Source organism: Bidens hawaiensis, unplaced genomic scaffold (genome assembly GCF_021521415.1).
Source record: "Bidens hawaiensis isolate Kalapana, Puna unplaced genomic scaffold, B.hawaiensis_p1.1 tig00015976_1, whole genome shotgun sequence".
In the NCBI taxonomy this organism is placed as follows: domain Eukaryota; kingdom Viridiplantae; phylum Streptophyta; class Magnoliopsida; order Asterales; family Asteraceae; genus Bidens; species Bidens hawaiensis.
The window spans coordinates 394,530-420,205 of record NW_027492439.1 but is presented as its reverse complement, the minus strand read 5'-3'; the positions used below and the strand labels follow the sequence as shown (position 1 = coordinate 420,205).

Below are 25,676 nucleotides of genomic sequence, written 5' to 3'. Positions count from 1 at the left end.
AGCTACCTCTCTATTCTACTAGATAGAGACACGGTTTGTCTATATCCTACCCTCCCAGACCCAGCCTATAGTTTTGTCGGGTAAGATTAATTGAGTGATTCTCAATATCATCATGTTTAGGACGAAAACAAAAAAAGGAAAACATAAGTATAAGGGCTATGATTGCCAATATTGAAATTCGCAAACGTCGTTGAGAATAAGCAGATGGCCGTAACATCAACCAACGATGGAAACAAGACGACTCCATAATTAGTGACCGTGTGTGTGTAGTGTAATCAATCAATGGAAGAATCACAAGAGATATTGTTACTGAACTCACTAACAAAACTCGGAGTTCCGATCCCAAACGAAGCTTCCTCCGTTGAAGATCTAACGCCGGAAGCCTTGGTTTCCATCTGTGCTCACTCGCTTCGTATCATATCCAACTCCGAGGACTCATTTCCAGTCACTTTACCGGACTCTATGGCCGATCGCTTTGCTCTGTGCACTGCTCTCGCAGCTTCTGTTAAAGACCTAGGTTATATCGGCGATATCACCTTCCATAAGGTAATAGTTTCATTTAGATAGTTGATTGAATATTCACGTGATAGATTAAATTAAATTCATAACTAGGTTAAATTGATTGCGATGTGTAAGTGTAACTTCGTTGAAACTTATGGAATTGATTCACAATTGATATCGGTTAGCATTTTAGGAGTAATAATTGTATGTCAGCATGTGCTTGGGTGGAAGGAACTTTAGATTTGTTAAATTCAATTCGATTGTGGATTGAATGATAATGTGATAGATTTGGTTAAGTTCATAGTTAGGTTAATTTGATTGCCATGTGCATGGTTGTAAAACTCCCGACTAGGCGCCGAGTACTCGCCAAGTAATCACTACAAGGTATGATGCCTAGGCGACTTTCTTTAACTCCGCCTAGTTACTCGGAATCGATCAAAAGTGGTCAACCTTCGCCACAATTGGATCTAGTCGGTCAACTCGAGCCAATTATTTACTTTAAAAAGTTAAACGTAATTCATATTTCTATAATATTAAATAATGACTATCATTTATTTAGTTAATTATCTTCAAATTTTAGATACTTTAGTATTTAAAGATGTATCCTTTTTATTTATATTGATATTCACGTATTTTGTTATAAATATTAGTAGACTTTTGATACTTGACATATATATAAGTTCCCAAAAATTAGTTTCATTATAATTTACCACGTCCGAGTACTTCCCGAGTACTCGCAATTCCTCGGTCGACAGCCATGGGAGCGCCTAGTTACTGTTGCAACCATGGGCATGTGTAACTGCATTAAAGCTCGCTCATGAATACGATTCATAATGTACATCAGTTTGCATTTTAGGACTGAAAATCATGTGAATGATTAGTCGAAGAAGCTAGTTATGATGAATTTCAGTGATGAAATTAGATTCAACTATTGTATAGTTATTGCTGTGAAATTATTCTTAGAAACAGAATATATCTCTTGCTTACGACAGTTTCTGTATCCATCTGAAGAAGACATGTATAAGTTGATTAGATTTTTGGTTGGGAGGCTCTCTGAATCATCTCGAACTGCAGTATCACCAGAAACAAAGGATAATAAGGCCTCTGCAACCATAAATGTTGATAGTCGGGAAATATCTATCAATGAAGTTGATGATGAGGGACAGGACTTGCACACTCAAGTTGAAGACCTGAAACTAAGAAGTGATGAACTGGCATCACATTCAATTCAATATGATAAAGATGCTGTCACTGGTAGAGGTTTAGCAGATGATACTCAGGAAGATGTTCAACAAAAACTTGACCAGTCAACTATGTCTCTTCAAGACAAATCATCCCAGGCAAGCATACAATTGCAAATTTTTGTATTATTTTAGTGCAAAGTAGTTGAGAATGAAGCAATTTCTTTTTTCTAATTGGAGTAAAATGATTGGATATTTGTTTTTGATGAATGCCATTTGTTTGCTATTTACAGACGAGTGACAAGACAGAAGTTCCAATAAATCAAGAAAATATGTGTTTGGATGAAATAAAAACAAAATCATTGATGTTACAACAATTAGAAGAGCAACATGATTTGTTGAAAGCAGCAATGGAAATGGCTTGTGATGAACAAACTCCTTTGGAATCCTACATTACACAGCTCAGCAAGCAAATAGATGCAAAGAGGCACAATCTAGCAGAAATAGAGTCAAAATGGTAATTGTTTGAAAAACTAAATACCATATTCTGTTCATATCTTTAAATCTAAATAAGATTAATATATGTTACATATGACAGGAAAGCCTTGATAAATCCTTTACAAGAGAAGAAAAGAAACTATGAAGAAGCTTTATGTGCAAGACATCCAGAGTCTCAAGAAAAACATCAACAGTGGAAAAAACTTGAGCAGGATTTGGAGTCTACATTGTCTGAAACAAATCAAAGGTAAAAGTATTGTATAAGTGTTTAACACATACAGATTGCTCACTTTTATGAAATTATCAACGGGCTCATATGCTTTGTTTTATTAACTCAGAGAAAAGGAACTTTCCAGTTTGTCAGCAGAGGTTGAGAAGCTGCCCAAATTGGCGACTAGAAGATCTTACATTGAGCGGATAAAAGAAATTACTAAAAACAGCAGAAAACAAGATATTGACACAGAGCGTATTTTAAAAGATACCCGTGATCTTCAACTGGAGAGCAACATGATTCAAGAGCGCCTGCATCGGACTTATGCTGTGGTAGATGAAACACTTCTAAGGTAAACGCCATTATCTAAATCATTCATATATATTATTTTATAGCTAAAGAGTGGCAATTTTGGCTATTTTTATATATAAGTGGATTGATTTTGGTTGCGTTTTATCTCTTAATGGGCCAAACAACTAGAGTTTAAGAGTATTCAAATGAATCAAGACTCAAAAGTGTATTTTTAGTACAGTAAAGGTGTATCAATATATTAAACAAATCTATTTATAGGAGAAAGGTGTTCCGAGTCAACCCAAGCGGGCTGGTCAGTATAAAAGGCCCCTAAATTGTATTTTTTATGCATATAACCTCTTAAATCATTTTACCAAAAAATATTTAGTTTACCTTTGAAATAATATAATTTTAATAGTCATATTAAGATCTTGTAGTTGTTGGAGAACAATTGTTTCATGTCAACCTAATTTTTTTATTTTTTATTTCTTTTTTTTTTTTGAGAATTAAATAAGCATATTTGATATTTCATTATTAAAATAATTCAAATGTGGTAATCATAACTGACACTAGTGATTTATAAAAGCATATAGTGAAACTTTTTTGAACAAAAAGTATTTCTGGTCAAGCCAAGTGAATAATTTGCCCATTTTGATCCGTCCCGCATGAACCTCCCATTTTTGTTGAAAAATAATATCTAAAGATGTCAGTTTTGAAGCTGAACTAGTAATTTCTGCGAAACATTGTACGATGTACTAACAGTAATCTTGCTTTTGTAGGGAAGCAAGGAAGGATCAAGTAGGAGAGCAAGCTCGCATTTTGCTGACGACCATCCACGAGAGTTTTCAAGAAATTTCAGAAAAAATCCTTGCAACTGACAGAACTCGAAGAGAACAAACAGATCTTGAAACTAAGCTTTCAAGTATTGCTACTCAAAGTTTAAACATGGACAAACTACAAGCAGATCTTGATGCCATCAGGAAAGAAAACGAATACCTTGAATCCCGTTTGGGTAATCCTCCTTAAGGGCCCATTTGTTTCACCAAAATCATTGTAATGGAACTGGAATGAACTACTTCGAATTTCTTCATTTAAAGGAAACCATAGTCTCTTCAATACAGGGAAAGAATTCAACTAAAGGAATTGAAATCACCATCAGCGTGCCACACTGCCGCCATCCCCACTAAAAAGGTTTATTTTGTAACCGCGTCATAGATTCTAATTACTTTTGACATGTTTCAGTTCTTTTGAAAATTCTGAGCCAAATGCCTTCAAGATCTTTAACTTTTGATTCGACATCCTAACCTTTATGCTTTATAGAATTTGTCTTTCCTTTGATTTGTCGTCTTAGAATATTGTCAAACGCCTAGACGTTGTAAGCATCCATATTATGGTTGTTAATATCTGGATTTTGATCTTATGATTTTATGGAACAAAAATGTGTTGATACAATGTGAATTTGTTAAAAATTAAGTAAGAAGCTAACCAAAATAGTAGATATTCTAGCATTCTAAAATCCAAATTATTTGTAACACCACATAAATTTCTGTTGGTTGTCTGTTGCCATTGCAATTAAGTTCAAGCTTATCATTTCATTGATATGATATACTAGGTTTGTAGTTGATTTATTATATGAAAGATACCATGGTAATTGAATAAGGTAACAATTGCTATGAGTGTTCAAGATCCAATTTGGTTGGTATTGGTGAATATTCTTAGTTGAACCGCTAACTACGTTGTTGCTAAACATTCGCCCATGATGCTGTTGGCTTAAGAATAAAAGAAACATACATCACATCCTTAATTCCCTCAAAACCCAATTCTCAAAAACCCACGAATAACAATGAATCAAGATCCGCCCTCTATGTGCTCAAACTATTCATTCAATCTATATTCATAAATAAATAAAGTTGTTTGCTTCAAGTTTAAAGTCTTTTTCAGTGGTTAATGAATACGGGTGTGAATGTATGACATGACACGAACCTAACATGAAATCCATGAATTTGGGTTTGACATAAACGGGGGTTCGGGTCAGTTTCAGGTTGAACCCGCTATCCTGTTTAGCCAAATGGGTCACGTTTGGATTGACCCGTTGGGCTCACGGATTGACTCGTTTAACCAATTTATTTTATATTTCAGTTTTTAAAAATATTTTATGATGTAATAAGTGTTGGGTATCTAAGATCAAATTTTAAATCTAAAAATGAAATTGACATAAAATTTTATAATTGAAATGCAATTGTTTTACGTAAGTTTGTATTCTTTGTTGTAAAAATGTAAATTTAACACTATTTTCAGGTTCGGGTCCGTGTCAAATTCCCGGGTTTGTGTTGGATTTGACCCGCAAACGCGAACCATTTAACACATTTATTTATAAACACCATTGTAAATTGTAACTAAAAGATTTGAACTCGCATTTTCGCCCCGCGTTATACATCTCACAATATGAGTTGATACCCTCAATTTTTCAAAATAAAAAACGAAGTAATATAAAATTATGAGTTAATCATTTACTTTATCTTTTTAGGTCCGATTCGATTCAACCTAAGGATGACAACTCTACTCGAACATTCGACAATAATATGTCAACTACGCAGCAGCTTTAGACGTGGTATATAAGAAATCAATTGCTTCTTTTCTAAAAAAACAAAAAAAAAAAAAAAGTGCAGATTATAATAATAGTTGAGTAAATAACAATCAAATGCAAACCATCATTTAATTTTTTTAATTCAGTTGGAAGTATAAAAACAAAACCTCTGTTTGATTTGCTACACATCCTCCCAATCTTGAAATTGACATCAATTTTTTAAATTGGCATCAAGTTCAAGTCTTAAAATGTTAACTTGGGTTTAAGTAATTTCATTCCAGAATTCCTGATGTTTAGAGGAATGGAATTGATTAACTCGGTTCTTGGTCAAAAATCGTTCTTGAAAAGAAAAGATAGTGATGCAGGGGAAGCAGGTTTGAGTGATCTTAACTTTGTTTTGATTATAGTTTTATTGTTGTTTGTGTTTTTATGGTTGAATTTGGTAAATTGTTTTTTGATATTTTTTGTTTAAATTTATGTTGTTGAATGTTGATTCTTCCTCAAATCAGTTTCATGATTCAAAAGTATAATATAGAACTTTAATTTTGACTTAAGGTTAAATTTATAGGTTTTTAAAATGGAATTTTTTTTTTATTGTTGCACTTTTTTACGTTGGAGAAAAGAGTTTCACCACAAAACATATTTTCGAGATTCTAAAATATGAAATATTGAGTTAAAAATTTTAAACTAGAAATTATATGTTGAAGTTTTATTGTACGCAAAGTGGAAACAAAAAAAAATTGAAAGATGGCATCAAGTAAAAGAGTAAACTGTGATTTTGTTCATATGGTTTGTTAAAATCTGTAGATTTATTTCAATAGTTTCAAATTTGTAAATTTAGTCCATCTGGTTTAATTTCACTTGCAATTAAACCCGAATTCACTAATCCCGTTAAGTCTAGTCATTAAACTCATCAGCGTGTCCTTCACGTGAGGGACAGTTTTGTCCTTTTTCTCCCCAAATAAACCTCAGTTCTAATTCGCAAGCCTTCTCGCGTGAGATTTGTGAAAGGGGGAGTCATTGGCCCGCCTTTCTTCTTGCCAATTGGGTAGCCGGGTAACGCCCTGCAGAGCTTCTTTTGTGGGGTCCACCCCATTTCAACTAGGGGTGCAAACGAACGAGCCGAGTCCGAGCTCGAGCTCGGCTTGTTTAACTTGCACAGAGCTCGAGCTTGGCTCGTTTCGAGCTCTATTTTCAAAGCTTGAGCTCGGCTCGTGAGCAGATTTTCAAGCTTGAGCTCGGCTCGGGCTCGACTCGTTTACTATTTATCAATTATTTTTTATATAATTATAATTATTTTTATATATTTTTCTATTATAATTTTACGTATAGAATAATATATATTATTTAGTTATTTTTATTTATTTTTTCATAACATTATATATATTAATTAATAATTATTAAATATATATTTTATAATTATATAGATGACAGACTCGTTTAGGCTCGCGAGCCGGCTCGAGCTTGATAAGTGATGACAGACTCGTTTTCATGTTTATCTCGTTTTCTTTAGTATAAATAGGGTGTTAGGGTTTCTTTGGTACGTAATAGTTTTTGATTAAGTTTATCTTTTTTTTCTTTTAGTATAAATAAGAACATTGTTTTTAGAACCTTCGGTTCAAATTACCGTCTTTGTTAATCATGAGTCTTTCGAGTCATTGATCGCTTCCAAAACTGCATCATTACATGTCAGTTTTTTATGCTGATCTTTACTTTTCTAAGGTTTTGTTTAAATGAGTTCATGTTGGTTTTAGATAAACCTCTTTAACCCATTTACTTAATTAGATGATGTAAAGCATAGTTTATCATGATATGTTTATATATGTAATATTTATTTTACATTTAACTGTAAATTTGCAATTTTCAGAATCAATACGAAAAAAAAATGAAATTAATAAACATTCATATTAATTAAGTCATCTTCGTGTCAACCTGTGAAAACTAGTGTCGTGTTCAGTTGTGTGTCAGGGCAATCAGTCATGCATAATATGGTAGCTAAACTCCACCATTTATGTTCGTATTTTATGGACATTGTAGCTTCATATAAATCAAAAGTATTGTACGTTTAAGTCTACGGCTACTTTTATCAAGTTGCTTGAAATTCGAATTTACCGACTCGTGAAACTCGTGTCAACAATGGACTTCAATAATTAATACCTATAGTATCCCAACAACTTGTTTTAACAAGTTCAATTTAAACTGACATTTGGACCTTAGCTCACATGTTCCTTAAACATGTATTCATTATAACGAATCATTTCATTTCTTGAATCCAAAAGTTATGTATCAAGACTAATTTTATGTTTTAATGTTAATGTTAGCACGTGCGTTAGAAGAACTTAGAGGATCACTCTACAATGAACTTCGAACATCCGAAGGAGCCAAACATCAGCAACAAAGATTATGCGGCCCTGTTGTCGCTTTAACCTTCAATTTCTTGGTTTCCATTGGAATCATCATGGGAAATAAACTGGTCAGTCAAAACCCTAAACCCTGAACTCTAAACCCTTAACTTTTGTAATAAAAGTTTTATGATTACAGGTGATGGGCAAAGTCGGGTTTAATTATCCCATCCTTTTAACCTTAATTCATTACACATTTGCATGGCTGCTGCTCGCCGTTCTCAAGGCTTTTTCCCTCTTGCCGCCCTCTCCTCCCACCAAAACGACACCCTTCACGTCTCTCTTTGCTTTGGGTGCAGTCATGGCTTTTGCTTCTGGCTTGGCCAATACTAGTCTCAAGCATAACAGGTCAAAATCCTATTATTATTATTTCAAAAACAGTTTTTAAGTTTTTAATAAATATCTTAACATCTTATGTGTTGTTTTCCAAATGTTGCAGTGTAGGTTTCTACCAAATGGCTAAAATCGCGATCACTCCCACCATTGTTGTTGCAGAGTTCATTCTTTTTAGAAAGATTGTTTCTTTTTATAAGGTTTGCTTGCACAAAAAGAAGTTGGATTTTCGTTAGAAAACTAGTGCCTGCAACTTCATCATAGATTTGACTTTAAAATAATGGCAGGTACTCGCGCTAGCAGTTGTTTCCGTAGGTGTAGCAGTTGCAACCGTGACCAATTTAGAGTTCAATATGTTTGGTGCTTGTATAGCGATAGCATGGATAGTCCCTAGTGCCATAAACAAAATATTGTGGTCGAATCTCCAACAGAAAACAAACTGGACCGCTTTAGCGTAAGTGGTATCATATATCACGCACAGAAGTGACATATAGTCCTTATAACAAGGACCATTTTGTGTTGCATATTTCGAAAATCATTATTTAAGTGTCACAAACAAACTATGTTATTCGAAATATTTCAATTTTGTCAATCAAAATTTGAGAATGATTAAGAACAAACTATTTTTCAGTACTATTAAAGCACGAGAATTGAAGAAAATTTATTCAGATTAATATTATGTGATATGTGATACTAAAGGGTGTAGAAACAATCAGGTTTGTAAGTTGACGGGTCAAATTATTCGACACAAACAACTCTTTTATTTATTCAGGTAAAACAACAAAACTAGTTAAGACTTTAAACCACGTAATCCAAGTTGATAGGATCCCGCTTTTTTCGTCCCCATGTCACCACACCAGCGACATGGGGACGGAAAAAAGGAAAGAGAGGGATGGGGTTTCTCTCGCTTTTGGCATAGTGGGCCCCCGGTGCTCGCACGACGGGCTATTAGCTCGGTGGCTAGAGCATGCCCTTTGATAATTGCATCGTTGTGCCTGGGCTGTGAGGGTTATCATCCACATGGACAGTTCAATGTGCTTATCGGCACCTGACCCTGAGACGTGGATCATCCAAGGCACATTAGCATGTTAATCATGGTAGTGGATTAAGCAGGTCACAAACGATCACTTGTCGACTTGTTTAATTCATGGGATTAAATAAACATGTCAAACCGGACATTACCTGTTTATTAAACATATTAGATTGGTTGAAAAACGGACTTCGTTTGAGCCTGGGCTTTGTGAATAAAAATCGGACTAGTGGGTCAATAATCATGTCTAAATGTCTAAATAGGGTTGTTCTCCTTGGTAGGTTGATGTGGAAGACCACCCCAATAACCATATTCTTCTTGGTAGCTTTGATGCCATGGCTGGACCCACCAGGAGCATTATCCTTCAAATGGAACCTCAACACCACCACTGCAATTCTCATCTCTGCACTCCTGGGCTTCCTCCTGCAATGGTCTGGAGCCTTAGCTCTCGGGTAAGCAAAACGACCGAGCCAACTCAAATACAATTCCAAAACCAAGTCAACTCAGTAATCCTTTTTATTAATGCAGAGCAACATCAGCAACATCACATGTTGTATTAGGGCAATTCAAGACTTGTGTCATCCTTCTTGGTGGTTACTTGCTCTTCAAGTCAGATCCAGGTTACGCAAGCATTTGTGGCGCTTTTGTCGCAATTTGTGGGATGTCGATTTACACATCGCTTAGTATAAACAAGACTCAAGACACCAATATTCAGACTTCAAAGCAAACATTTGACGATCAAAATGAAAAGACAACCATTAACGGTGTATGATATGACAATAATCGAGCCTTTTAAGTTCTAACATCCCATTCTCACTAGAAAACTTTCACAAGCACAATTTCCCTCATAAATGCCTCCTACCTTCATTTAGTAAAAAAAAAAAAAAACAAGAGATGTCTAATAACCTAAAAATATGCTCTAGGGTTTTTTAAAATCACAATGGCCCAAACTTTGTATATATACAAATTGGGTCACAGACAAAATATATTCTATTTCTCCTTCCAAAAAGATACTTGACCATGAAGCAAAACCTACTGTCAACCAGTCCCTGTGTTCACTAACACCGTGTCTTGATGGATAACCTGTGGTGCATGCGGTGGTTGATGTGGTTCAATGGTGGCACCAGTGGGCGGTGGTTGATACATGAGTGGCGGTGGTATGATGGATTGACCGGTCAAAGAATGATAAAGTGCAGCAGCTTGTAAGTGTGAAAAGGCAGCCATGTGTTGTCCTTGAGGGTAGGTATAGAAATAATTTGGCAACATGTTATGTAAATCATGAACCGGTGCATGAGCCCGAGCTTGTAAATCTTCAACCTGCAATTCAAATATTCAATGCATATAGAACTTGATAAAAAAATTAAAGAAAATAAGTTACACCTTACAAAGAACAAACCTGTTGAGTCTGTTGAACCGTTGAAACACTACCATCATCATTTGCTTCAGATGTAATATCTTCATTACTTTCGTGTTTGTTTTGTGAAGGGGTGGGTGTTTTCACCGCTGCTGCTGCCGCCTGCAAATGATGGGCATTGGAGGCAGGTGGCGGCGGCTGAGGGAATACACCATGGTTCAACAAGTGAGCGGTTTGTGGCAAATACATATGTGGGAAATATGGATTATATGGAATGTAGTTTGGATATGGTCTGAAATAAGGAAACAAAGGTGGAGATAATGCTACAGAACTCTGGCCCGCCATTGCAGGTTGTGTTGCAGGCGGTTGACCTGCTACAGTTACAGCTTGCGAGTTTCCATTCTGCATACATTAACAGTTGCCACAAAACATAAGTAGATAACCTTAAAAGGTTAAAGTGAATAACCTTACAAACCTAAGTGGATAATTTTAAAAAAACAAGTGAATAACCTTAAAAACCATAAGTGGATAACCTTAAAAACATAAGTAGATAACCTTAAAAAACACAAGTAAATAACCTTAAAAGCATAAGTAAATAACCTAAGATACCTAAGTGAGTAGCCTTAAAAAGCTAAATACCTGCAATAAAAAACCTAAATAACTGCAATATTGAAGTTCTAGAACAAACTTGCCTGCTGTAGGTCAGGTGCATCAAGTTGAACAAAATGTGGTCCCACCAGAGGTGGCAGATAACCATAATAGTCCCTATTTGTTGGAAGAATTGGAAGATTCTGGAATCCGGTTGAAGGGGGAAGGGGGGCTATATCCACGTTCTGAAGAATCAGATGGGATATTATAGCAGAAGAATCAGATGGGATATTGCTAACTTCTGAAGGCAATACATCTTCGAAAACACGATCGTGAATTTCACCTTCTTGAGCTATTATTGAAGCGATTCCATTGCTGCCACCAACAAAAAGTTGAAAACATCAAAAACATTTTAATAAAGATAATAGAAGCAAAAAAGTTAATGAAAGAAACCAAGCATCTAATCTTACCACAAAGAAGGTCTTTCTGCAACTTCATTTTGCTGAACTGACTCGGTCACAGAAATAGGTTTGCAGTCATCATCAGTAGCATCTAAACTTCCAAATATGAACTGGCATTTATAATTTTCAGGGACTTGTAAATGATCAGGAAAAATAACGGCTTGGTGAGAAGATAAGGTCGGTTTTTCAACCATCACATCACGTTTTGGAGTTGATATAGTCAATTCAGACTCTTCTTCAGAAACTGAACTTGTATCTACAAAAGCAGAGAAAATATAAATATGTTAATATCTATGACAATATATGAACTCCTACATAAAAATAAGAACAAAAAAGCAATTACCTTTTAGAGGCTCGTTCAATGACTGAACAGGCTGCTGATTATCCTGAATAGAATTAACAACCTGTGAACTGTCTGGGGGTGACAACAAAACAGGCTGCAAAGATTCTGAGATCTGTTTCTTTTCAGCTACAACAGATTTTAGCTCAGCATCTGCAGCTTTTGTGACATCAGGTATGGTAGCAGTGGTAGCGGTGCCTAACTGATCAGCACTTAACTTCGTGCCAGCTGGACTTCTTGCATTTGATTCATTAGAACCACTACGTTTCACAATCTCACATTTTATCATACCCACGGCGCATATGTGTTTTGTGTTCTGAGATGAAACCATAGCATGATCTGAAGCAGAGGATGTGACATTTAAAGCACCAAAGTAGTAATAAAAAGCCAAGAAGTTAGTGAAATGGAGAACTGTATTAAATATAATTAGTTAATAAGTTAAACATTGACAGTACCTGCAGGGGATTCAGATGCATGCTTATGGTTGTGATTCCCATTAGATAGAGCTGGTGTAACATTGGCCTTGGCACGAGAACTGTAAAAAGTATGATGTCAAATGAGTAAATTAGTTATAAATAAATAAAAAAACAAACAAACACTTATTTTCAAGGCAACCCTATCATGCCACCCATAAAATAAAGAGCACTAAACAAAGTAACAAAAAATTGCAAATGATGTGTTTATATATAAACATTGATAGTTGAGATGAAATTTACTTTGACACATGTACAACATTGTTTTCTTTTCCAGTTTGACCCTGGAAGGGTGGCCTCAAAACCCTCTCTACGCGATTCATAGCACCATGCTCCTTCCCTGAACTCGAATTCCTCCCACCTCCAACATCTGAAATGACAAGTCAACATAATTTCAATAATCCAAAGTGTAAACAAATTTCGAAAATATAAAGAAAAATACGTCATAAACATGAATATATTGTCATGTGCAGTTGAAATGTGAACCACTATTATATGTGAGTTTACAAATAAAACAAAACCATGACTCTACACGTTACATAGAGTTGAAATACTAACCGCTGTACAGCACATGAAAGTTATTTTAATGTAAGATTGTAATCATACCTTCAAAAACTTTCGATGAGTAGAAAGTCCCTCGCCCACCCTTATCTCCCCTCCATTGATTACCCCGTGTCTGCATATTCTCTCGAGAACCCTCACTGCTTATCTAAACAAAATTGCAGAAACAACTAATGAATTGTCATGCCATCAAGAAAACTAAAGAACCTTTCTTTCATTAAAATTGCAACTTGTACATTAATTAAAACTTTAAAACAGATACATGAGAGAAAACACCATTGCACAACTTACGATTTTTCTCCGGTCATGTTTCTTTTTAACCACGTGAAAAGTATCTGCAAAAAAAAAAACAATCACTTTTCAAAGAATAAACTAAACAAGATTTGCACAAGTCACATCATTTAACATTTAAATAACATCTTGTTTCGTGAAATGAGTTAAAATACAAATATAGTCAAAACACATATACAACTGGATCAACAAAATCATATACAGACACCATTATTAACAGGAAAGTCACGTGGAACAACCGACTTTCAACCATAAGAGAAGTAAGAACACTGAACACATTCCCATATCAGGTTCTACCTTTTCCCCTATGCAATTACCAGTGTCAACATTAACAACCAAAACCAATTGCTTTTCACAGAATAAACTAAACAAGATTCTCACAAGTTACAGCATTTAACACCTAAATAGCATCTTGTTTGTAAAATGAGTGAAAATATAAATGCAGTCCAACACATATATACGACCCAATCAACAAAATCATATAAAGATACCAATACCATTATTGACAACATAGTCCCGTAGAGCAACCGACATTCAACCATAAATGAAGTAAGAACACAGAGCACATTCTCATACCAAATCCTATTAATAACCAAAAGAATAAATATAAGTAAAACCATTTCACACAATAATCAACAAGATTCTCACAAGTCACAACATTTAACACTTAAATAACGGTTTGTTCGTAAGCCCTTAATCAAATCATGAATGTAAAATGATTGATAATACAAATGTAGTCAAAACACAAGTATATGACCCGATCACAAAGTCGGACACAGATACCATTTAAGAACACATTCCCATATCAGGTTCTACCACAGTGTCAACATTAGCAACCAAAACCATTAAAAAAATAAAATAAAATTCACACAATAATAATAACAATAATAATAATAATAATAAAAATAATAGTAATAATAATAGAGGGAAGAGTATGCAGTACTACAGAACCATACAATCAAAACCCATGAATGATTAAAACATTAAAGCCTAAATCCCAACTTAAATGGGGTTAAAATAAAATCAAACAGCTAGGGTTAAATAAAATAAAATAAAAAATTAAAAAATAAAAAATTAAAAAAATATATATATACCAATATACAATAGCCTCTGAGCAGCTTCATTGGCATCAAGATTACAGTCCTTAAGCATTGTATAGACATCCTCGACGCTGTGTTTTCCGGCGATCTCTTGGATGTGGTGGACCATGTTGAGACGGCGGGTGGCTTCGGTGGGGTCCATGGCGGAGTCCTGGAGGGTGCTGTACAGGAACTGGTCCGTGTGCTTGTGGGTTTTGGAGAGCTGGTGGATGACGTGGCGGACGGTGGTCGGAATGGAAACCCTAGACTCGCCGCCGGTGGTGGACATGACGGGTGGAAAATGAAAGATTTTGGTATTGGAGGAGAGGGGCGGTCAGAGGGTGGGTTGATATATATTATTTATATATGGGAACTCATTTTGATTTCATAATTGTTATCTTGTATTTATGAAGACTAATAATAATTGTTATCATTATCATTTATTGACGCGAATTTGATTGGTATAGGTTAGGTTTGTTACGGTCTTTGGTTAGAAATTTGAAAGTAAACTAGTAAGTGTTTAGGATGGTGATGGTGATGGTGATGGTGATGGTGATGGTGATGGTAATTGTATGGGTTATGTTTAAAAAAAATAACATGTTTGTTCGGTTGGCTAAACTCAGGTGTTGCAGTGACGAGTCGATACAATGTCGGTTGGTATTAGTTAGAGTTGTTACAGTGCCGAAACTAAACCTAAAAATTAATTTCGTAAAATTAACATATTAAAATAATCTAAAAATGAATTGTGGCACCACTGCACCTTTTAAACTAAAGTATAATAATAATAATAATAATAATTTTTATGTAGAACAATAATGACACAATAATAAATCTTTTATGGATATAAGTTCATTTTAACAAACTTTTCTCCAACTGAATGATGTGTGTTCCTTAAGTGCTTTGTCTTCAACTTCCCAATTTCTACTCCGGATTTCACTTAAGAAATTACAAAACCACAATTAATATTACCAACATATAAGATTGCATATAAATAACATGCTAAACTCAGTGTTGAGATTTTCAAGTTTTGAAGTGAAACAATGTCCAACACGTTAGCTACTTGCAGATCAACGTAACCTACGCTGCCTTGGCAAGGGCACATTGGCAAATAATAACACCCAACTAGCGTATGCTAACATACGTTGGGTAGAACTTTGTAGCCCACTTTTTAATTTTTCTTTTACTTTTAAACTCACTCGTTTTATTTACATACCTACTTATTTTGGCATGTAAATTGTAGCAACAAATTTAACGTATTAAATCAACATTTATAGCTTCAAATTAGCACACTAAACCTGCAATTTGAACATCAATGGGGCAACAAGTATAACACATTAACCTACGCTGCCTTGGCAAGGGCACATTGGCAAATAATAACACCCAACTAGCGTATGCTAACATACGTTGGGTAGAACTTTGTAGCCCACTTTTTAATTTTTCTTTTACTTTTAAACTCACTCGTTTTATTTACATACCTACTTATTTTGGCATGTAAATTGTAGCAACAAATTTAACGTATTAAATCAACATTTATAGCTTCAAATTAGCACACTAAACCTGCAATTTGAACATCAATGGGGCAACAAGTATAACACATTAGCATCCACCTTAGTATCCTCAACTCTAATATTGCACGTTTGTGTCTTCTTTGTGCTCAACAGTCTGTACCAAATAACATAGCTGGTTGAAATACAACCCTATAAAACTTCCTTTTTAGTTTAGTTGGAAAATTCTTGTCAAATAAAGCCCTACTCCACCTACACTAGCCAGCCTGAATCCGATGTGCTAACTACTACGTCTCTCTGCGCTCCCATCATGATGAAGAAACGGTTCTAGATATCTGAACTTGGGTTTCTACAGAACCACTTGACCCTCAATGCCGATACTCTTCTTGGAACAATTAAACCTTAAGCATTTTCTCTCTGAAGCAACTCTCAGCTCCTCTAATCTCTAACTCAAACTATATTGGCTTAATTGTTTTCCATATCAAAGACAATATCGCAAGCGAAAAGCATACACCACATAACTGCCTTATGGATCAACTTTTTCAGCTCGTCCATCACAAATGCGGAAAGAAAAGGACTTGTGCGGACCCTTGATGGAGTCATATATCCACAAGGAAGAAGTTCATATCCCCAAACGACACACTTTTTTTTCCTATCATACATATCTTTAATTATGTATATATACTTTTTAGAAACCCCTCTAGCCCCTTACACTTCCAAATTAATCTATGTGGCACATTGTCGTACGCATTTTCTAGGTTAATGAACACCATATGCAGATCTTGTTTCTCTCTCTATACTTATCCATCAACCTACTTATCCATCAACCTACTGATTTGTTGCAAAACTCATCTATTTTCGCACTTGTTTTAATAGGAAATCGTGTTAAATTATAGTGTTTGTATGTTAAAATTAGTACGTATTTATGGATTCTCATGTTCACAAGTACCCGTGCGTGAAAGGAGCGAAACAAGGCAAAAAAAAACCGAAAACCCGCTTCTACGGGGAACGGCACGAATCACGAGGCAAAAAGAATAAAGAATAAAAAGATTATGGACTAGAAACACCCCCTCCCCTTGGCGCGTCATGGGGGTGTGGCTTTGTCCCCCACGACGCGCGAGGGACCGGTTTCTCGGAAATTACAAGCCCCCTATTATTTTGTCGGGAGCACGTCGCAAAACAAAGAAAAGTGTTCCCTGCGATGTGTGGGGGACTTATATGTCGGCTAACGAATTTTGGAAAGTCTGTTTGAACACTTTTACGAGCCCTAATCGTCATAACACACCTCCAGGCTCCAGCCGCCAAACCTTCTGCCCTAGGACGATTTTGAAGAAGGAGAAGCTATTATTGATCAAGATTGAAGACCAGAGCTTGTTTATTATCATTAAGCGAATCCTGGGTTCGGTTTAACGTTTTCTTTTGCATAAATTCATGATTTAGTTGAATGTTTGCTACTGATTTCATTGAATTGTTAGTGTTAAACATGATTGTTGGCTAAAAAACTCTAGTTATCTAGGCTTGGATGATGTTTTGTTGATCGTTTGTGGTTTTAACCGATTTTCGGGATTTTGAGCAATTAAAAGTTTTGATCAGGTTGTTGGATGTTATTGATGCGTATTTGCTACTGATTTTTCTGGTACAGCACCTAAAAATTTTCGAACCAACCTTCTGTTTTCAATCAGGGTCCCCATGTTGGCATGTTGCATGTATCTTTAGGTTCTAGATCATGGAGGGCTTTGCAAGCTTAATGGCTTCAAGCTTTGACGTTTTACAAAGTTATTGTATAACTTAGTAACTTGTTCAAATAAAAAATAGTGTACGTACCATTTTGAGGCTGCTGTACAAAAGGTGATTGATTATATATGGTATTTGTAAGGTAAAAGAACTTTACTTTCTGGTCTTTTTGGGACCGGTAAATTTAATCTCAAATGGTTTGGACTTTGGATCATCACATAATAATATTGTCTTTTACCAGCAGCATTGAAGTTAAATGATTTGTTCCTTCATGATGAATTTAAAACAATTCGTTATGTGAAATTACTTGGTCATGTTCTTTATTCGTTTATTAATGGTCAACTTGAAGGAACAAAGAAAGCTAGTAACATTTAAAGGATAAAATGAAATATTTTGTTCTTTTTTATGAGTCTTTGTTGTTTAGTTGTTTTTCACTTGTGGGTAGTGCGATTGGCAATGCATTCCGGGCCACCGGAGTTTTCTAAAGATTTTCCTAATACTCTCAAACATGGAAAAATCAAACTCGATCTCTTGAGTCTGACTTCATATTTGACTTTTGTAAATTTCAAAGAATTTTATATATGTAACAAGTGAATATATTTGGTATTTTTTGTATCTTTGTGTACAAAACTATGGCGCGTTTTTTTTTAACAAAATGGATGCATGTGTCATGAGCCTCCTGAAGCTCGATGGCTTAACAGACTTGTTGGTCGTTTGTAGCAGACCAATTTTGATGCAATAGACTTCACGGGGATCTGGAAAAGCGAGGTTTGGGTCGTCCCAATAATACAAAAATAAATCTAGGTCTAGGAGACGAAAAACAAAAGCGAGGCCAGAGTCGTCCCCTGATAATTGCTGTGAATCGGTCTCGAGTTGGGACTGAGCCCAAAAAACCAATTTTATGCTTTCACGATATGTTTATACGAAAAAAAATTAGTCAATGAGTTTGAGATCCTGCTTGCCCATTCAAACGTTAATTACCAACAACAATTAAACCATCAGGAAAACTAAATTAAATGATCTAGCAGGTGAATACATGGATAACTTCATTCAGACATTATTTCATTGAACACTCGGAGTGCTAAATTAAATCAAACAATTATTTAAAATATAAGACATTTCATCGAACACTCGGAGTGCTAATTCAATCAAGCAATAATTCAACATATATTATTCAATTAGTCACTAAAAATGCAAAACAATGTGGTTCTAAACAGTTAAACATTTGAATCATCTTCCAATTAAAAAAATAGGTAAATGATTGGTAATCGAAGATTAAAAGAATATGAATAAAACTTTATCAAAATACATACCTAATGAAGACATGAGATGATATGATATGATATGAATTGGAACCAAAAATCGGTTTAGGTCTATCGCAAAGGGTCGGTAAACCAACTTGAGGAAAAATGGAAGCCCAATATATGTCATAAGGTCCGTTCATTAAGTTATATACTTTGTAAGGTCGGTCCTTCTACGGGTCGGGTCGGGTCCAGCATTAAGTTTTGCACACCCTGACAATCAGATATAAAACATCAATTAATTTAAGTTTAGTTGTTAAATTAATTTCTTTTTTAAAAATGTGGTTATAGGTTCGACACCTATAGCCCTTAAATTTTTATTTAAAGAAACTTTAGGGCTACTAAATTATTATTTTTTTAAACAAACTTTTAAAGCGGTCCATAAACAGCTTCAAACCCATTAACGGAATTCAACACAGGCACGTAAATTATTACTTCTTGTAAAAGCTTATCATTCAAAACAAAGGTATACCATATATCAAAGATCTAAGTTTTCTTACTTTTATTAAGAAGATGAATGATTGACAGGAATCCATACCCCAGGTGTGCTACATGCTACTTTCTATTTGATATTAAGTTGGCGAGCCTTGATAAGGTGTGTATCTCTACTTGTCCGAACTTGTTGCACATGTTACGCACTAAATCCACTTTAAGCATCTCTACACCAATGTGCTGCTCTTCATATTTACTCAGACTTAGTTTCTCAATGTATCTTAAATATGGTCCACCCATGGCTTTCATATCTATCTCTTAGCATACGTTGGTTAGTTCTTACCTTTTGCTTTTTGCTTTGGATACATAAATGCTCTTCTTCTAAATATACTATCTATATCCACAATCTTCGACTCAAGCACAATTACATCACCAATCTCAATCATATCCTGAGTGCAATGTTTTCTTCTAAGGTACAATTTGTTGAGCAAGCGTGCTTCTAGCTCAACTTCTATTTTTTCAGTACCAGACTATATGTCGGATGTAAACCTTGTATATTGTTTAAGCAGCTGATCATAAAACTCTTTGTTACCATGTTATTAGTTAATAGTGCAATGAATTTTGTATTATCTTTAAGTATGTTAAACTCATTAATTTTAGGAGTTGATTGTTATATCGACCGATTATATACTGCATTCTCAACCCTTAATATTTTGTTGAGGTCGATTAACCAATATTCTACATGGTATCGGACATTTAATATTTTCTCACTATATTTCTACCGCCACTACCTCCCCTATTAAACCCTAATCGGTTACTTCTTGGGATCTCACAATGGTAACCACTACATCATAAACATTAGAATGCGAGCTTTCTGTGAGCACCTTCTTCACATGATTACAATTAAGCTATCATCCTCAAACTATCTTCTATGGTGTAAGCATATATTTTCTCTTTTCACCTATCAAAAACTACTAAATCATATCGATGCTTTACCTCTTCAGCCTCAAGCCACCCTTATCACTGATGAAAAAATTGTGACCGATCCTACTTTCTCTTCCTATAATGACTTTGATCAGAGGGAAATCATTTTACTTAATTCCTCTCTTACAGAGGAGACGACTGCTGAAACACTTGGCTTGCTCACCGCTCGCCAAATCTTGTAAAGAAAATAAATCGATCTGATTTAAATCCGAGTAAATGCTCTCTTGTAAAGAAAATGAACACAACCACAGTCGTCTACTCCGTCTCGACTCAGTTATGCAAAACATAAAACCTGTCATAAGGGGTCAAAGACCGAAAGCCAGTAATCTATATAATACTATAGACATATATATGTAAATAATATGAGCACGAGAGAACATTGGGGAAGAAAACCACCTCCTAAATGTTGGGGAGAAGCAAATTATTTATAGGTGAGTAGTGGGCATAACGGCTTTCCTTAATATTTGGGTTTGCCAAGATTGGTTTGCTTACTCCATTGGACTTGGGTACATTTTAGAATGGTTGGTCTACATCTGGGTTGCTCTTGAGACAACCTATAACACTCACTTGTTGAGTGCATTCATTATTTATAAGCGATATTCTCACACAGATCACTAAATATACTCCAAAACAATTTTATTTTTCTATTATATTTTTGTTGATGACAATTGACAACTCTCTAAGTCCGTGCTAACACAATCCAAGGACCCAACACACGTGGTATAAATCCTTGTACTAGGTATAATCAATAATCAAGATCCAACTTAACTTGAACTTCTAGAATTCTAGCATTGGTAACAAGTAGAGGTGCATTAAAAACCCGAACATTGAACCAGGTTTTTTTAAATCCAGTTTTTTTTACCAGAACCCAAACCTGACACTAGCCATACGTGCATATAGGGTATGCATTTCATTGTCAAAACCTGTACCCGGAACCAAAATCAGAATCGATTCCATACTTGGAATCAGGTTTTTCCAATACCCGAACCCAAGTTTTTTCAAAAACCAAATAGATACCCGAAAAATACTCTAACACTATGTTCCTGGGTTAATTGAAAGGTGGAAAAGAAATGAAATGAAAGGAAAGAAAAGTATTGTTGTGTTTCGGAGTTTTTTTTTAATGAAGGAAAATTAAAGAAATTAGAAAAAAATTGTGTTCTTGAGTTTTCATTAGATAAAGGAAAAGAAAACAAATATAATTAAAGAGTAAGTTGGAAGGAAATGTTTTTTTTTCCCTGATTTTAAAAGAAATGTGAAGAAAAGAAAGAAAACATAAAATAAGAAAGAAGTGAAAACAATTTTTTTTTCTTTTCTCTTATCAAGTGAACTCGGGAACATGTTAGGATTAGTGAAGGCCTTTGGGTCGGGTTCGTTGGTTGACGATTAGAAGACAAAAGGGGCGGCCCATTTAATTATGGAGGAAAGCCCATTTGACGTGTTCTTGGTCCCTAAGTCACTTAACCTAATTGTTCTCTATATATATGCCATAGTCATGTATTGTAATCTTTGTACTGTGCTTAATAAAATACCCTAGTTGCAGCCCATGGACGTAGGTTGCCTTGACCGAACCACGTAAAATCCCGTGTTTCTTATTTATTGCTTTCGTTTGTGCGTGTGTGTTTGTGTTTCCGCTGCGTACCGACTCTGTTCAATACCTAACAAGTGGCATCAGAGCCGAAGATTCGTTAACATCCACGGGTGCACTGAGACGAAAGAAGAATTATTTCCGGTTTGTAAATCCTATTCGTAATCCTTTGCATTTTTTTTTCTTGGTGTCGCACGTATTCCGAGGAGTTCAAGATAATTAATTCACTATGTCAAAAGGTTTGGTTTTTTGTGATTTTGTCGTGATTTGCAAGAAAGAAAAGCAAGTCATATAAAACAAAATAGGGTTTGTATTTTGTTTTTGGGTTTGTGGCTGTGATATCCGACGTAAACAAAAGAAAAAAGAACAGAAGCCGTATTTTTTCTTGTATAGCGATTAGGGTTTAACAACCTTTGAAGTCACTGTCTCTTCTTAGCCGATCGGAACGCTGCCACCGGTTTTGCACCACTGCCGGAAAATACTATTAACCACCACCGTCGCTCAGCCACTGCCGTTTGTTGTTGTCGCGCGACTGTTAATCGAAGTAAGAAGTAGTTTCGGCAGCTTCTTGTCGCCGGACTAGAATCGAAGGTTGGGTGTTCAGATTCGGTTTGTTATCCAGGTTTGCTTTGATTGCGTGGTTTGGAGTATTTTTTGACAGGAGTTTCGGGTTACAAGAAAGGTTTCGGGTTTTTTTTTTTGGGTTAGAGTTTTGTTTATTGGTTTTTTCTCTGTTTTCTCGTTTGTGATGTCTGAAGATGGGAAGGTTCGAATCGACAAGTTTGACGGGACTGATTTGCATGGTGGAAAAATGCAAATAGAGGCGTTACTTGGGGAACATGATTTGGATATGGTATTGGAGGAAAAGCTGGATATTATGGATAAAGCCGATGAAGCAATTTGGAACTCAAAGGACAAGAAGGCTAGAGGTAAAATTACATTGGCTTTGACGAGGGTCGTTGCTTTTAATATCATGAAAGAAACCTCGGCTCGTGGTATGATGACAGCTCTGTCAAATATGTATGAAAAACCGTCTGCGGCCAATAAGGTGTTCTTGATGAGGGAATTGTTTATGACAAGGATGCACGAGGGAAGTTCAGTCACGGGTCACATTAATAATTTCAACTCAATTATGTCCAGGTTAGCTTCTGTGGGTATGAAGTTGGATAATGAGACTCAAGCTATTATATTGTTATCTTCTCTGCCTGAGAGTTGGTCTGGAACTGTAACGGCCATTACTAGTTCTGCGGGGGCCGATGGTTTGACATTTGAGGGGGTCCGAGTCATTGTGTTAGGTGAAGACGTTCTCCGGAAAAGCACGAGTGGCGGATCATCTTCTGATATGTTTTATGCAGGCATGGGAAGGGAAAATAACAGGAGCTGTAGGAGTCGATGGAGGAGTTCATCTAGAACTCGGAAGAATGTGAAGTGCTGGAGGTGTAATGAAGCTGGACATGTTAAGAGTGTTGTCCAAATAGATTACAGGGAAAGGCTGCTGAGGTGAACACTGCTGAACAGGTTAATGAAGGCGTCAGTGATGACGAGGCATTATTTTGTAGTGTTGATAGCATGGTGGACTCTTGGGTCATGGATTCCGGATCTTCGTTTCACGCTACGCACAGCGGGGAAACAATGGTGAATCTAAAGGTTGGTAACTTTGGGAAGGTACGTATTGCTAATGGTGATGTTCTTAATGTTACGGAAATGGGGGACGTTAATTTGGTAACTCCATTGGGAACCGTTTGGAACTTGAAGAATGTTAGGGTTATTCCATCGTTGAAGAGAAGACTTATTTCTGTTAGTCAACTGGATGAACTAGGCATGGAAGTAAAGTTCGGTGGAGGTAAATGGAGGGTAACTAAAGGTAGTCTGGTTATTGCTCGTGGAAACAGGTGTGGTTCATTATACATGGTGGAAGTGCCTGCTGAAGGAAGTATGACTGTCCCTCAAAACAAAGTCGGGTTCGCTGAGTCAAAGGGGCAAAATAAGGTTCAATTTGCAAGAGTGGAGCCTTGTGCCAAGGTGATTCAAGCTGAGCGGGGTCGGAGGTCTAAAACAGGTAAGGGGTTTGGTGATAGTGGGAGCGCGGTTTGTGTTCCGGGAACAGTTACAAAACAATGTTGGGTTTTGAAGACCGTTATTCCGATTGATAAAATCTCTCCTGGGAAACTCTTGCTAAAAAAGGAGAGTGGTAGTGGTTCTCGGATTATCTCTGGAACTGGTGGATCGTGCATATCAGTTGAGATAAAGGACAGCTCAGTTTTGGCTGATGAGTTGGAGCTTGGTGGAGCTTTAACTGGCCCTTCTGGTACTTGATGTTGAGGGGGTTGCTGCAACTAGAGGTAAGTCTTAGCTTGTTTAAGGGAATTGGAAGCTTGGAAGACTTGGTAATAAAGATTATTGATATTACTGACGACTGGGTTGCTTTGTACTTGAATGGCGGGCTAGAATTTATCGCAAGGCCTTCAAGTGGGAGATTGTTAGGATTAGTGAAGGCCTTTGGGCCGGGTTCGTTGGTTGACGATCAGAAGACAAAAGGGGCGGCCCATTTAATTATGGAGGAAAGCCCATTTGACGTGTTCTTGGTCCCTAAGTCACTTAACCTAATTGTTCTCTATATATATGCCATAGTCATATATTGTAATCTTTATACTGTGCTTAATAAAATATCCTAGTTGCAGCCCATGGACGTAGGTCGCCTTGACCGAACCACGTAAAATCCTGTGTTTCTTATTTATTGCTTTCGTTTGTACGTGTGTGTTTGTGTTTCCGCTGCGTATCGACTCTGTTCAATACCTAACAGAACATAGCGTAAAAAATTGCAACCCATAAAAACCTGATCGATTTCTGAAAATAGGTTATTTTTTATGCCCGAAAATAGGGTATTTTAACATCGGGTTGGTTTTTCAAACTAAGACCATGCGTAGTCATAACTCTCCACTCTTAGACGTTTTGCGACACGTGGCGGTCCGGTCAGCATTGGATAGTTTTGTAAAAAGTGGTATAGTGGTAAAAAGCCCATAACTTTCATGCAATCATTACCACTTAATTCATTTCCTCTCACAAACTAGCATTTCCTACATAACGTTTGAGAAAAATATTAACCCAAAACGTCGGAGGGGGCGGTGTGCCCCGGCGTTTTAGGCTCAAAACGCCACCATAAAGTGGCCACTATGGTTGGTTTAAGACGAACTTTTGTGGTCTCTCGATCAGCCACTTCACCAGCTGTCGCGAGCGAGCCGTCGCGACGGTTGTGGCTTAGGCTAAAGTGACGTTGGGTATGGGGAGATGTGAGGTGACCGTTGAGCATGGGCAACCCAAAAAAAAACTTTTTTTTTAATTTATTTTTTACTTATATAAACCCCACAGTTACCTTTACCAAATTACCAACACTCTCAATTCTCTCTACACTACTTTAAAAACAATATATTTCATATTCTCATCTACATTTTTTAAAAAGTATGGATACATAGGGTGGTTGTTATCAACTGGAAATGCCTTATGATCAAGACGAAGATAACGTGTTTGGCGCTACAAAGATAGAACAAAACTTGAGTCAAATGCCACCACCGTCTCCCGACTTTTTTGTTCCGGAGACTCAAGAGGTTCGTAAAGAGGCCGCCAAGGGCAAACGAGCCCAAAAAAAAGAAGAACCAAGAGGGGCAGGAGGCTCGAGCCGAGGGGTCAAGGAAGTCATTCCAAAAAGAAAAACAACTCCTTGGACAAAAGAGGAGAAAAATGCTTTGTATCGTGCATGGGTTGAAATATCCCAAGATCAAAAAGCCAGTATTTTTATTTTTTTTGTTTCGTATAAAATTTTAATGATATGTTTGTAACTTATGTTTATTTAATTGTAGCGGACTATCAAAAGCACCGTATATTTTGGGCAAAAGTGAAATAGTTGCTCAATAGTATGGTGGGAAGTACGGATCGTACCAACAATATGATATTGGG

The 25,676-nt window shown here is 36.1% G+C and overlaps 3 protein-coding genes across 3 annotated transcripts; 2 read left to right on the top strand and 1 right to left on the bottom strand.

Annotated features, from left to right (window-relative positions):
- Positions 1 to 276: 276 nt before the first annotated feature.
- On the top strand, positions 277 to 4,538 carry LOC143550223 (uncharacterized). Its single transcript, XM_077040919.1, has 6 exons — positions 277 to 546; positions 1,494 to 1,841; positions 1,976 to 2,199; positions 2,281 to 2,427; positions 2,519 to 2,743; positions 3,462 to 4,538. Exons 1-6 carry the CDS (start codon positions 283 to 285, stop codon positions 3,706 to 3,708), a joined length of 1,455 nt encoding a protein of 484 aa, XP_076897034.1. The 5' UTR covers positions 277 to 282; the 3' UTR covers positions 3,709 to 4,538.
- Positions 4,539 to 5,480: 942 nt separating this feature from the next.
- Positions 5,481 to 11,675, top strand: LOC143550230 (nucleotide-sugar uncharacterized transporter 2-like). The gene is made up of 8 exons (XM_077040923.1): positions 5,481 to 5,643; positions 7,591 to 7,742; positions 7,811 to 8,019; positions 8,111 to 8,204; positions 8,292 to 8,458; positions 9,316 to 9,486; positions 9,563 to 9,800; positions 11,568 to 11,675. Exons 1-8 carry the CDS (start codon positions 5,559 to 5,561, stop codon positions 11,592 to 11,594), a joined length of 1,143 nt encoding a protein of 380 aa, XP_076897038.1. The 5' UTR covers positions 5,481 to 5,558; the 3' UTR covers positions 11,595 to 11,675.
- LOC143550231 (uncharacterized) lies at positions 9,845 to 14,476 on the bottom strand. Its single transcript, XM_077040924.1, has 10 exons — positions 14,197 to 14,476; positions 13,103 to 13,146; positions 12,857 to 12,959; positions 12,494 to 12,620; positions 12,233 to 12,312; positions 11,781 to 12,137; positions 11,447 to 11,681; positions 11,081 to 11,351; positions 10,431 to 10,790; positions 9,845 to 10,351 (listed from the first exon to the last, which is right to left on the bottom strand). Exons 1-10 carry the CDS (start codon positions 14,468 to 14,470, stop codon positions 10,073 to 10,075), a joined length of 2,130 nt encoding a protein of 709 aa, XP_076897039.1. The 5' UTR covers positions 14,471 to 14,476; the 3' UTR covers positions 9,845 to 10,072.
- Positions 14,477 to 25,676: the final 11,200 nt, after the last annotated feature.

Coding starts and splice junctions, on each gene's coding strand:
- LOC143550223 (XM_077040919.1), top strand. CDS start 283: ATGGAAGAATCACAAGAGATATTGTTACTGAACTCACTAACAAAACTC. Junction 1,842..1,975: donor TTCAAGACAAATCATCCCAG/GCAAGCATACAA, acceptor TGCTATTTACAG/ACGAGTGACAAGACAGAAGT. Junction 2,744..3,461: donor GTAGATGAAACACTTCTAAG/GTAAACGCCATT, acceptor TTGCTTTTGTAG/GGAAGCAAGGAAGGATCAAG.
- LOC143550230 (XM_077040923.1), top strand. CDS start 5,559: ATGTTTAGAGGAATGGAATTGATTAACTCGGTTCTTGGTCAAAAATCG. Junction 8,459..9,315: donor ACAAACTGGACCGCTTTAGC/GTAAGTGGTATC, acceptor TCTCCTTGGTAG/GTTGATGTGGAAGACCACCC. Junction 9,487..9,562: donor TCTGGAGCCTTAGCTCTCGG/GTAAGCAAAACG, acceptor TTATTAATGCAG/AGCAACATCAGCAACATCAC.
- LOC143550231 (XM_077040924.1), bottom strand. CDS start 14,470: ATGTCCACCACCGGCGGCGAGTCTAGGGTTTCCATTCCGACCACCGTC. Junction 11,352..11,446: donor GCAGAAAGACCTTCTTTGTG/GTAAGATTAGAT, acceptor TGTTGGTGGCAG/CAATGGAATCGCTTCAATAA. Junction 10,791..11,080: donor ATGCACCTGACCTACAGCAG/GCAAGTTTGTTC, acceptor TAATGTATGCAG/AATGGAAACTCGCAAGCTGT.